This window comes from Corvus hawaiiensis, chromosome Z, assembly GCF_020740725.1.
Source record: "Corvus hawaiiensis isolate bCorHaw1 chromosome Z, bCorHaw1.pri.cur, whole genome shotgun sequence".
In the NCBI taxonomy this organism is placed as follows: domain Eukaryota; kingdom Metazoa; phylum Chordata; class Aves; order Passeriformes; family Corvidae; genus Corvus; species Corvus hawaiiensis.
The window spans coordinates 32,250,462-32,264,270 of NC_063255.1; the positions used below are offsets into that span (position 1 = coordinate 32,250,462).

General features: G+C 36.8%; 1 protein-coding gene across 6 annotated transcripts in view; it reads left to right on the forward strand.

The window, feature by feature from the left end:
- HOOK3 (hook microtubule tethering protein 3) overlaps positions 1 to 13,809 on the forward strand; it is an 87,402-nt gene that overhangs the window by 25,294 nt on the left and 48,299 nt on the right. For all 6 annotated transcript variants that reach the window (XM_048291617.1, XM_048291612.1, XM_048291613.1 and 3 more), the window contains exons 4-6: positions 8,033 to 8,083; positions 11,090 to 11,222; positions 12,678 to 12,745. In XM_048291617.1, the coding sequence (XP_048147574.1) occupies positions 8,033 to 8,083; positions 11,090 to 11,222; positions 12,678 to 12,745 (252 nt within the window). The remainder of the gene's footprint in view (positions 1 to 8,032; positions 8,084 to 11,089; positions 11,223 to 12,677; positions 12,746 to 13,809) is intronic.

Sequence of the window (13,809 nt, forward strand, 5' to 3'; positions counted from 1 at the left end):
TGCTCTAGTACTTACTGGCTTGTCTACATCACTCTTTGAATTGCAGGGACACACAGGCAGAATGCTGCCTGAGACAAAGATGGGGTACTCTGCTGCTGTTTATGTTTTGACTTGGCCAGGAAACCTATCAGCATGGATTCTGCTGTCTGGCCAGCTGTGTGGAGTCTGGAATGCTTTAGAGTGTTTTGTCTACTAGGGCTGCCGGCAAAGTGAGGGTACATTGATGAGGATATATTGACTGACTGGTGAATAAAAAACACGATCTCTAAGAAAGCTTTAGAACTCTCTTGGCTTCTGCTGCGTGTAAAGCACTTAATATAAATGAACTTCTCAAAGAATTGTATGGAATTACAAGTGAACGGCTGGATACAAGGTCTTACTTTTCTCTAAAATATTTTTTGGGTTTTCTTCTAAGGAATATTGAAGTCTTGGCTGTTAAATGTGGAGAATAACAAATTGAGAACTGTTTGTTATAATAGCATTTGAGCTGATTGAAAGTGGAGCAGCAGCTTCTATAACTGTCATATGGAGTTAGAGGAATAAATATTTTATTTTTATGTCTCCCACCAATTTGGCAGATGTAAAAGCTTAGTAGGTGTGAAAAAAAAAAGCTGAGTAATCTAGTAACTTGCTTATGTGACTGAGGTTGGAAAAGCATCAGGTCAAATTTCAGTTTATTGCTGATGTCATTCCATCTCCTTTTTCATGTATCCATGTAAACAAGAACTAAACTGTTTTTGTTCTGTTTAAGAAATATGTATAATCAGCTTTTTGTATACATTTTTATAGACCACGTCCCTTTTCATGAAGAATACTAAAAGCCACAATTGTGATACTTGAACTCAAGTTTTTTAATCAGAAAAGTAATCCTATACTTTGCCAACTGTTCTTTATATGTGAGTAAACATTATCAGTAGTCTAATTTTCCAAGTGTCTATCAGCCAGTCCTTCATTTATAGTCTGGCTTGTAGGAACACTCCAGTCTGTGCATTTGTATACATGGAATTGTTCAGCTTGGAAAAGACTTAAGATCAAGTTAAGTCTACCAAGTCCACACTAAACCATGTCCCTAAGCTCCACATCTACACCTCTTCTAAACACCTCCAGGGATAGTAACTCAATTGCTTCCCTGGGCAGTCTGTTCTAATGCTTGACAGCCCTGGTGGTGAAGAAATTTTTCATAATACCAATCTAAATTTCCCCATGTGCAACTTGAGGCCATTTCCTCTTGTCCTGTCCCTTGCTAAGTGGGAGAAGAGACTGACCCTCACCTGACTACAACCTCCTTTTAGAAATACATTCATTAGTAGATTAAAGATGTGGGCATCATACTTGCATGACTCTAGAATACAGCTTTCCCATCATCCTTTGAGAAGTGCCATGAGAAGTGATAATTGGATTATCTCAAATGTGATAATGAGCTGCATTATTTTCTTGTTGCTAAACATGGTTGCTCTTTGCCTCTGATGCCATCTGGGATAACAGTCACCACTTGTACAAGCTCTTGGTATCTTGAACCACGTAAAGGAGCCAGTCTAGTAGGGGAAATACATAAAAACAATCTAAAATGTAATGTGTTGGAAGTTTTGCTTTGTGAAATGGTGTTTAGGAGGGCTGGTAGAGGTTAGTGTAGGCCTTGTACAGCCCATCTAACCACTGTTCATAGAAGTACTCAGAAAATTGTAGAATCATAGAATTGTTAAAGTTGGGAAAGACCTTTAAGATCAAGTCTAGCCATCAACCTAGCACCACCACTGTGTTCACCACAACCCATTATGTCTCCAAGTGCTATATCTGCACTTTTTTGAACACTTCCGGGATGATGTCTCTACCGTTTTGCTAGGCAGTCTGTTCAAATGCTCTCCAATGCTTTCCATGAAAATTTTTTACCTAATATTTAATCTAAAACTTACCTGGCGCATCTTGAGGCCATTTCTTCTTGTCCTGTCACTGTTTACCTGGGAAAAGGTAACAAGTGATGTGATAGTTAATTTTAAATTGTGTGTTTTCCTGTATGGAGAAAAACAAGAACATAAGGCTGAGGTGGTTTTTGTTTGTTTGTTTAGTTTTGGGTGGGGGTTGTTTTGGTTTGGTGTTTTTTGTTTGTTTTGTTTTTGTTTGGTTGTTTGGTTTGGTTGTTTTTTTGGTTTTGTTTGTTTGTGGGGGGGGTTGGGGTTTTGGTTTTTGGGGGGTTTTTTAGCATTTTGCTTTCTGGTAACTGCAATGTTTTTGCTGTTGCTGTACCATTTAAAAAAAATCACAGGGATGTTTTACAGTCTTGGTTTCAGGGCAAGTTGCCAGACTTGAGAAATTGAGCAATGCACGGGAGAGAAAAAGGGAACTTGCAATGTAGGAACCATTCAGCAAGCATTCCTGGTCACAGATCTTTGTCTACTGTGTTTAGTAGAGAAGTGTTATTTCTTCAGGGTTAAAATTTCATGGTCGTAGCATACATCAGTGAATACAGTAGTTTGTGTTTTCCCTTAGGCAACAAAAAAACTTTTCACTGCTGCCTTACCTGCAATTCTATGATGGTTTACAAAAAAGAAAAAGCAAAGACATTAACTCTTTCCTTGTGTACAATGAATACTTCTATATAGTCCAACTTCAAATTGTGTACAACCTAGTATTTCATGGCTGAGGAAGATGACATCTTGAACATAATACCTTTATTCAAAATGAAAAACAGGTTAGAAAATAATATGATTGCCAAAATTTTGCAAGAATGAAATTCCCTAATCAAGAAAAAAGTTACTGATTTGATACATACATTGTCAGTTTTGGCAGTTACAGAATAAACTGTTGGCTGTCTGAGGGATGGCATAAAATTGTCACCTTTTGCCCCCACCCCCTTCCATTCAGTGTGGGAAGCTTAGGAAAGGAAGGAAATTAATTGTTCAGCTTGATTTCTGACTTTTTCTTCTGAGCTTTTTGTTTCGGCATTCAGACTACAGTATCAATTTAAAGTACAATTTTAGTGATGTTTATAGTAGCAGGCTCTGTTAGTTCCATTACTGAATAACAGGAACCACTAAACTTTTGACACCTACTACAGTTTGAATGCCGTGTGTTTGGTACAGTATGGCAAAATGGAATAACCAATTAATGCTGTAATCTAAGTAAAAAAATCTGATTTCTGAGAATTAATTTTGACTGCTTACAGTGGTACTGTTACATTAGCTCTGAATTCTTTTTCAGTACAAGCTGACATGACTGGTGGAATAATGGGAGCTAGTTTTCAGTGTACAGTATCATATTTCTATTTCTATTTCTATTTCTATTTTTCTGGTTCTTTTGGAGGAGAAGGGAGCATTTCCAGCAGCCTTTTAGAAGGTGTTTACCTGATAAGGCTGGAAACCTGTCATGTGAATGTTTCTTCTACAAGTGAGAAGCAGAGATTATAGGTGTATTGGAAGCTGACATTCATTTCTGTCAAAAAGTTAATGAGCAACTATATATTTAATTCTCTTTTGATATAACCTTAACTCCTAAGTCAACAGTATAAGTTGAATGTGGGAATGCTCTCTGTCTTCGGAGCTACATTAAATTTTTCTTTCCTTGTCATTTAACTCAGGGAAGTGTCTGTATACATTCTTTTGGGGATTTTTTTTTTTCGTAGAAGACCGTCTGAAGAGGGATAACCTAGTCTTTTTCTAGGTTCCATCTATAATCAGTGATGAGACACGCTCCTGCAAAACGCAGTTTAAATCAGAAACCAAATGCCTGCGAGAGTGATGCAAACAATGCACACACCCACCCACAGCCTCATGCCACCCACCCCTCACCCCACCTGTTAACTGCAAATGGGTAAAAATGTACCTTAATGAGATATCCAAAGCCCATTGGTTAAGAATTCACACACCACTTGAAAGTGTGCCCTAGCAACACTTCCAGAGGTTATTCAAGATCTGAAATACAAAAAGAAAAGCCAATTTATTCAGAGCCTTCAGCACAAAAAAGGTTTCAGTCATACACGTGATATAAGTGTAATGCAAAATTGTGGACTGACTGTCCTAATGTTGGAGAAAAAAACAAGAAGTTAGATAACCCATGCTCCCTTTTTATCAACAATCACAAGCTTAAGGGCATTTTCTATTGTCCATTTCATCAGCCTTTCCCTTTGTTGCACAACTATATTTGTAAAGAGAGAAATCTAGACAGACTGCCCTTACAAACCTGAGGTTGGAAACAGTAAGTAAATTGTAATTAATTAGAGTTTTCATATGACAAGTGAGAATAAAAGAAAAAACCGGAGAGAAACTAAGCAACCATTAAGTCATACGGTGTTGGCAGATCACATCATCTCTGCTTTCATTCCAGTCAGTTATCAAGGTAATGCTGTGTCATAAGCATCAGTATCATTCTAAACACTGTGTGCTTAGTATGTAGTGCTATACTAAGCCAAGATGGCTGTTAATTGAGGGGGTAATGATAATTGAGCATAGAGAACACCCACACAACTCTGCTGTGGGTATTAGTGAAGTTCAGGTGTTCAAAGAAGGAGTGAGAATATTCAGGTTGCCTATGTGGATGCATTAGCTCAAAGCAGATATACTGTCATTCATAATATGAGATTGGGAAAGTAAAACAGAAAGGCCAGATCGTAAAGAGATTGAAAATGGATAGATGTTTGTCTAGAAATACTTAATGGTCCATCTATTGTGAACTGCAACAAATTTTTGAGGTGGAATAAAGCATAGTTGCTTTTTTTACCAGTAAGCTTCATGTCTTTTCCAGCAGAAGTATGGCTGCAGGGAATGGATGTTAAAAGGTGTTGGGAGGGTAGAGTGTATATTTCTATGGAAAAGGAAGAACTAGGGTTGCTGATGCAAGCAAACAGGCATCCAATGTAGTCATGGGCTGACATTCAAACAATGATTTAGTACTTTATAGTCATAGACTATATTGGAAATTCTGTCTGTTGTGTTCTGCCATTACATAATAGAATGGTCTTTGTTAACCACAGTTAGGTTTTCCCTATGTGCTTAAGAAAGTGAAAAGTAATTCTGAACAACCATCACCTGCTGTGACTTAGAATTCTGATCTAATTAGTTGTCTTTAACACTTTCTAGGGCTGTTGTTCATGCTTTGACCTCATGAATGTTACTGGAACTACTCAATTGAATTTCAAAGTACAAAATGTTACTCGTAGTTTCCCTATGATGATCCTCTCTTCCAGGTGCAATAAAACCATCTAAGTATATTCACTGCAAGTAGTTAGAAAAAAAAAATTGAGAGCCATCTGAGTAATACTGAAGGTCATTGTTAAGTTTAAGTCGGTCTTAGTCTTAAAAGAAGTCTATAAAGAAGCTGCTTTAACCTCATAATTGTGATTATGTGCCAGATGCAAAGATGGTATAGTTAGTTCTTGAAAACAAGCTACGCTGGTACTGTTGATTGACAGTGGAATGAAATAGGACTGCAAAGATTTCTTTTTCAGTTTGTTTGCTGTCCTCTTCTTTCAAGGATGCTGCCCTATATGTTGGTTTTCATGACAAATTTTGATCAATATTGGTTTTGTTCCAGTATCTCAACTCTAAGCTCTATGAAAGTTACATGGAGGAGGGTGGCTCTTTGTGTTTAAGGGATTTTAATTCAAAAATGCTTACAAGGAGAGGGGAAAAGAAGTATTTCACAGGTGGATGCTTTCCATTTGGTTTCTCATTTTTTTGGGATTATGTTCAAGTTCAAGGTTCCTCACAATGTTCTCATCGGTAAACTGGACTTAAATTCTGCAACACGGCCCTTGTGTTTCTGTGGCTCTTTCTGCAGCAGACTCAGGTAAATTATAAACCGGAAGATTTTAACTAATCAAGTTTGAAAATTATGTTCCAATCAGTGCAGTATTCTTTGTGGTGATTTGACATAAAAATAAAATTTCTTAATTTCTTTAAATTCTTAAATCTGTTGCAGACTTTGGTTATGATTGTGCTTTGCCTTTGAGTGGTGGTCTTGGTTGCTCTTGGGCAGACAGCTAAGAAATAGTTGTAGCTCTTACAGAACTGCGCTGTGTTGTGTGTAGTAGTACAGAAAAAGAATGTGCTTTGGTGTAAAAGGCATAAGCTGCCTATTTGCTCTTACGGAAGAGACAGTGGATGTTCCCATATACTTACTATAATGTAGCCGCTTCCGTTCTGTTTCTAGGTTGTCAGGGTATTTGATTTGTCACTTTTCAGGTCCAAATGAATTTTTGTTTATTGTATGACTTAAAATTCAGTCATTATGGAGACAATCAGAATGTTCCTATATCTTAATAAGGAATCAACTTCTGGCACTTGTATCCAAAAGGAAGTGGATTAATAGGAGTAAGATAATCAGATCGTCACCACTTTGGATTTCTTGGCAAAATCTTTCAGTGTGTGTAGCCTGTTCCTTTCTTGAGTTTGGATTTTACTTTCATCACCTCATTTTGTTCGTTGACTGTATTGAAGTGTTGAGTTTGTCCCTGAATTTCAGTATCACATTTCCTAACAACCATCACATTGTTTGAAAGGTATATAACTTCTGTCAGTGGACAGAATCTCCTAACTGGATATTTTTGGAATGCAGTCAAGAATGTAAAATTTATCGTGGGCTTCAAAGGCAATTGGAACTTGAGAGGTTTTGCGCTCCCTTCATTGTAGTTCCACAGTTTGCTGCAGTGGCTACTGTGGTCAGCAAGAGAACTTTGTGAATCCTGTTTCTATCAGTTTTAGTCTTTGCAGATCCTGTTTAAACTTCAGTTATAGAGTCATTTAGGTTGGAAAAGATCCTTAAGATCCTAGAATCCAACCATAAACTGCCAAGTCCACCAGTAAGTCATGTCCCAGTGCACCACATCTACACAGCTCTTTGCACACCACAAGGATGGTGACTCAGTCGTGTCCTGGGTAGCCTGTTACAATGCTTGGTAACCCTTTTTGATGAAGAGATGTTTCCTGATACCCAGTCTAAACTCTTCCTGGCACAACTTGAAGCCATTTCCTCTTGTCCCATCTCTTGTCAGCTGGCAGAAGAGGCTGACCCCCACCTGGCTACAACCTCCTTTCAGGGAGTTGTAAAGAGTGATAAGGTCACCTCTGAACCTCCTTTTCTTCAGGCTGAACCAACCCCAGCTCCCTCAGCAGATCCTCTGTCCCAGGAAACAGGATGCTGCTAGTATTACCTAAATTCTTTTCTTGAATACTTGGACCATAATTGGTGGTAAACTGTAGTAGTTACTTTCAGCAAAGGTTCTTTTTTTTCGGTCTAAATTTCACCTTTGATACCCATGGGCATTTTTATAATTTAAAACACACTCTACATTCCCAGAAGCTTGATGCAAATGGATTTTTGCTGGGAAGGGAGCAATATTGAGTACTAGAGAAATGTGCCATACATTCTGTACAGGAGTTACTTAACTGGTGCCATTGGCTGTGCAAGAGAACAGAAGCTACCTTTGTATAGCAGTGAAGTCAACACTGAGAAATGTGAATTTTGCCAGATACTGTAAGACAGAAATTCATTTGTAAAAACTGGGAGGGGGGAGGCGGGACAGAGAATGACAAGAATGAAAGAACTAAAAGGAATAATTACTGAGAAAAATAACAAATTAGACTTAAATAGGTTGGGAATAAAGGATGATATTGAGCAGTAGCTGGTTTTAGTTTGGAAGAAGAAGTTTATCCCTGCAGAAAGTAGATTACTAGGATGCTTGGAGAGAAGAAAGGAGGAAAAGAATGTTTCAACTTCTGGATATGAAGATAATCCTAAAATAAACAAGTACTCATAAAACATTCGTGCTGTAGGATCTGATTTAAAGCAGATCCAAGACAATGTTATATTTTTCATAAATTTAAATGGGTTCTGGGAATTAATAAAGATTTGTGATGACATCTGGAAGTCTGATCATAAGGGCCCCTTGCATAACTTTTGTGATTCTAAATTTACTGCGGGTAAATAGATGTAATTGTATCCTTCTTTTGTGTGATTCTTCTGTGATTACCTACTTTCTGATCATTTCTCTATAATTTATTCCCTGCATTTATTTTATTTCCTCCTTCTTGTCAAATAGGTAAGCAACCTGAAAAAAATTTTAAAAGGAATACTGGATTATAACCATGAGGTAAGAACCATTTTAAGTTATCTACATCTGCTTGCCTTTTGAGTTACGTATTTTAGTTAACCTGTTGAAGATAAATTGTATTCTGCAGGTTAAGTTCTGACGTTTTCTTGCAAACATTTTGGCATGTATAATGATTCATGGCCTATTCCCTAGTCTTGGCCTTCTTTAAAACTTCTCACCTGCTTTACTGAAAACTCAGGAGTTCCAGGGAAGCGTGATATGCAAATTTTGCCATGTAAACAGTAGATGGCTTTACTGACTATGTTCTGATGATGGATTTTGTGTCTGATGTACTGTACTGTACCTGTGTCTGATTTTTTTTCCCCTCCTCCTCTGCAGCTTAAGTCTGCTTTTTTCCTTATTTTCCTCTTGAGGAGAGTAAGAGCATTTCTAGCCTCTCCCTGCATTAAGACTTCCAATTAAACATTTTAATTCAGGGATTGTCATTGGACTCAGCCCTCATCATTTTCTCTTATTTTGAGCAAACTCAGGACTTAATTACTCCAGAGGAGACAGAGTACCATATTTTTTCTTTCAGTGGTGAATCTTCAGGTGAAATCTGCTTTCAGTGATGTTTGAGACAAATTGATCTGTACAGGCAGCAGCACAAAATCCATAATATATATATTCTAGACATTGCTTGTCTCAAAATATTGTCTTCTCATAAATACTTCAGAGATTAAGTTATTTGTTAATAAACTGAAATACTTTAGAAAGAAAAATTTGTCTTAGGAGGCCATAATGAGTAAATGGTTAAGTATTCATGTTTAAATAAATGTTGAAAATTGATGATTAAGCAAGCTGGTCATAACTGGAAATACTAAAAAGAAACAGATCAGGTTTTTAGTATGGAAAATTAATATTGCTAAGACAAAGTGATGAAAGCTTCTTTTTGACTGGTTAGTATTTATGATGATTTAAGTCTCTGGTGTGAAAACTTTACTATTAAGCAAGTTTTGAGCTGTTTCAAGCTGATTAATTTCTGTAAAGGTAGTGCACATTTATAAATCTTACTGGATTTTGGTTTAGTTTGGTTTTTTTCTGCCAAGGCAATCCTGGGGGTGATAGTAGAGATGATCTGGATTCTGCTAATGAATTCTGCTTATGTTTTCCTCAGCATGATTCCCTTCCCTGCTACTAGAATATAGATGTGTATGTGGATTTTACCTGATGTAGCTAAAAGCCTTTGAAAAATGTTAATGTTGTTCATCCACAAAAATTCAGAAATTTGTATTGAGTTCAGAAGAACAATCTCCCAGTAGAAATGCTACGTTTGCTGTCTTTGTCAAGTCAAGTATGGAAGAACAGCAAGCCTAAGTTAACTATTTATAGCTTTCATGCTTTGTTATGCCTCAGTTAATCTTGCTACAGAACTCTGCCGCTCTGGAACTGAAAATTTAATTTTTTTTGTAAATGTATTATATTTTTGGTTTTTGAAAATGGGTTAAGTGCTCTTTTTCATCTCAAGATAGTTATTTTAGAATCTATCCTTCATTTTCATATTTCTTTCAGGGCTTTTGGTATTTTGGGTTCTTTTAATTTTTTCTCTTGTTTATTTCAAACTCTGTTCACACCTTCACATCCTTGGTTTCTACACAGTGCCTGCCAATTTGCCTGTTCCCTTCAGCTTTCCTCAATAGAAGTTTTATTGTCAGTAACTATGAAGTCACTGTAGTGTTGTTAACTTAAACCTAGCATTATATTTGAAAGAAATTCAGGAACTACAGATCAATATATAAATGCATATCAGAGTCAAAAAAATATTATTGCAGTCTATATACAATGGTAATATTTTCCATTGTGCTTGATCCATTCACAGAATTCTTATGACCTAAAGGAAGTCTCTTCCAACAAGAGTGAATATGGGTCCTTTAAAGTTTACAAAGATTTTTAGAAGTCTTTAAGTTACTTCTTTGAGAAAACTGCTTAAAAATCCTACCTACAATACAAAACACACCGTACATAATCAGAATATAACCACAACACTTCCAAGAAGCCCAACCCAACTAAACTTAAGAATGGCTTGTTTTCTTTGTATTCTTCATATATGCTATGTTTTTTGTAAATGCCTTAATGTGATTTCTGTTTTTCTTGGGTATTGCACAAAAAAGAGCATGCAGCAAACACGACTGATTCCCTCTATAGTCATTGTTTCTTTATTGCACCCTGTTTAAGAAGTTTCTTTTTATCTGCAATTAATGTGTCAGAGATGTGTTTAATTCCAAATTTCATATTCATATTTTCAACCCTCTGTTCAGTAAAGAGCAATTTAGCAGAATTGTCTAGTTGCTTCTACTGACAATCATTAATCCTTAATGATCTTTAATGATAAATCAGATAACACTAATTGTGAGTCACATGGGCTTTTGTTTTGCGGGATTTTTTCTTTCTTTCTGCATGTGGGCTGTTTAATTACATATCATTGTACTACTACCTCAGATTATCTCCATGGAACAGCTTTCTTAGCTGTAAGACTTGCCAGATATCCTTAAATTTGCTAAAAATGTGATATGAGTTTTTTACTGTCTTGTATTTGTCACCTGTCAGTGTTAGATATATGTATTGTATAGGCGAAATACTTGATTTTCTGACTTTGTAGTTGTAAGAAATGTCAGATGTGTGTAATATCTTATGCTACAGGAGATGTTTTTAGTTGGATTCTTTTAATGGAATGCTTTAAAAAAATTATTTAGCCATGTGGAGGCCTACTTTTGTTAGCTTTCTTATCTGAAGAAAAACAATCTTGCTAAGTGTTTATCTAGTAGTTGCTTGTGAGTTGAGACAGTCATGTTTGTCTTTTCCCAAGTATTATTTGTATCAAACGGTATGATCTAATAGTGGGATGTTAGGTGTTAGGCAATTTAGTTTGTTTTGAAGGTGTATTCAAAACTATGGTAAAATAAGAGTGAATTGCTCTTGCTGATTCGGAATCATCTTCGTATGAAATAAATGGGTATGTATATGTGCAGTGATACAGCCATGTGTATGTACTTGGTCTTCATGCAGATTCTAGGGCAACAGATAAATGACTTCACCCTTCCTGATGTTAACCTGATTGGAGAGCATGCTGATGCTGCGGAGCTTGGGAGAATGCTTCAGCTTATTTTGGGATGTGCTGTGAATTGTGAACAGAAGCAAGGTAATAGATTTTGAAAACATGTTTTCTTGGTTATTGTTCAACTGCTGAGGAGAAAAACTATATTTCTTGGGTTTCTGTCAGAAACAGTTTGGTTTCTTTTAATGATGTCATTATTTTGTCCTACAGATAGTAACTGTTGTTTTGTTGTAAGCTTCACTATTTTTGGAGACTCAGAGTGGCACTGAATTTACTTCCAACTTACATATTTTCGATTTTGGTTTGCCAAGCTAAAAATCAGTCTACAAAGAAAAAAATTCTTGGGCACACCTTTTAACCATTTATGAGGCAGATCGGGATACTTAAGAGTGGAAAAATGTAATTATTGCATTATTCATCATGACTCTTGATTTTAGAAATGCATTCCAGACATCATCTTACTACATGGCCAAAAGCCATCAGCATGAGTGGTTCTTGGTCTGAAGATATGTCTGGTTTGGTCTGGGATACTGTAGTTTCTAAGATGTTCGTTGCTATGGGGTTGGCAAATAGGAAAAAGTAATGTATCCATGCCCTTCTGGGCAACAGCTGAAGATGGAGTGTGGTATCATAAGAGCATCCAAAAAGTCACTTCAGGCCATTTGCCTGGCAATTCAATCCCTCTTCAGCAATCCCTGAAAGAGACTCCTGCCTCTCTACCCTCATGGCACTGACTGTAATTCTGACCTGCACAAATACTCTTTCAGTCTGGACATTAAAAATGCACGTGTTTGAAATACCAGAACCGTCTAATTTTATGTACTTTGAGTGAGATTCAGCATGAGCAAATTAACCACTTGAAGGTGATGACTTTTTCCCAGCTTCTTTCTCTTAATCACATCATTAAAACAAAGGAGATGATGTTTGGCTGGAAACCATACGATGCTGGGCAAGTCATTTGCTCCTGGACTTAGTTTAAATGTCAGAATTTGTTCTTCTGACTACTGTATCATCTTATGTGATACTGTTGTGTAGCTCACATGGACACATAGCTAAAGACTTAAAAAGTGGAGGGGACTTAATTTGTGAGGTAGTACTGAAATAAGAACAAACACCAAGAATGAGCATGAAAATGCTTTGAGATGAGGATACTGTGGGAAGGCAGGCTGTTATTGTTACACTTACAGGAAAGGACAACCTGTGCATGGATTGTGTACTTGAAGAGCCTGAATAGTTTGGGAACAAAGTGAAAAAAGGATAAAATTAGTTATTTCAGAAGTGTGAGATGCCAGGGGAGGGGAAAAAAAGGTAATAATGTACTTTTTTCATTGTTGTAGAGTTCAAATAAGCCTGGATTTATGTCTGAACAGACTTGTGATAAAATCTTGTTGAATTTGTTGGGGTGGAACTTGACTGGTGATTATGCATTTCAGTGTCATCCATGACACCTGGTCATCTTGTAGGAAGGATGCAGCTTCTGATCTTACCTTCTGTGACTTGAGTTTCAACACTGACATTTCAGAATGCTTTTATTTTCAGAGTACATCCAGACCATAATGATGATGGAAGAATCAGTTCAACACGTTGTCATGACAGCCATTCAGGAGGTATGCTGGGAAGCCCACAGTTTGTAAAATTTCGGCCTTTCAGTATTTTACGGTAGTATGCTTTTTCCCACTTAGGAAAAACATAGTTGGAAGTTAAGAAAATAAGGGACATAGATTTTGCCTTTTTACAGTGAAAAATTTCTCCATTTTTTGTTTAGAAAAATCTTGCTTTATGTCAAGGAACTCTGGTTGAATGTCCCACTTTTCTTTAAATCTGGAAGACTGAAACTTCTAGATATTTTTGATACTGGGTTCCCTTTCCTTTTCCTTTGCCACCCTGTGAATCCTGAAGTGCACTAGATTGATTTTATATGGATAATCAGTTACTGTAGAATGTTGTCAAAATTTGTATCTTGAGACTGCAAAGCTCAGTGAACTGTTAAAATTTTAAAAAATTTAGTAGACAAATGAAAGGAAAGAGAATTGACTAACAGTAATCATTTGTCAGTTGTAGTGTTATGAACAGGGTAATGATATGTAATATGAACATACATGAATAATACAGTAGACTGGTATGTTTTTACAAGTCAGTGAGTATACTGCAGTGCACTTTGTAGAAGTGCTCTTCTGTGGTAAATCAAACCACAGTGTTAGCCACTGAAGCCCGTGTGTGACTTCTAAGAAGTCCAGAGTGCCTGTAAGAGAAATGCCTATCAGTCTATAGATGTTTACTGCAGGGCAGGCCACTGGGAAAAGCAGGAAACCACTAGTAATCTCATTTCTTCTGAACCTGAACAAGAGAAACTAAATTCCACATTGAGCTTTAGAGCAGTGTCTCATCTCTGTAGTGTCTGAATAGAGAAAGAGATGTCAGTGATACTACAAGGGAATCTGTCCCCAGTCATCACTTTGGCCAGTGCTGTATCCATGCAGTCATACATTCAGTTGTCTGTGTGTAGACTGCTGTCTGTAACATACTGGAGAGGACTTTTGAAATGAGCATCAAAAGAATCATTATCTAAATCATCTTCCAGTCAGTGCTGCCAAGCACCAGTTTGCTGGAGTTTTGAGGTATTTTACTTTTTGGTAAGTTTTATAATTGTAATATAAAGTGTTTTGGTGGA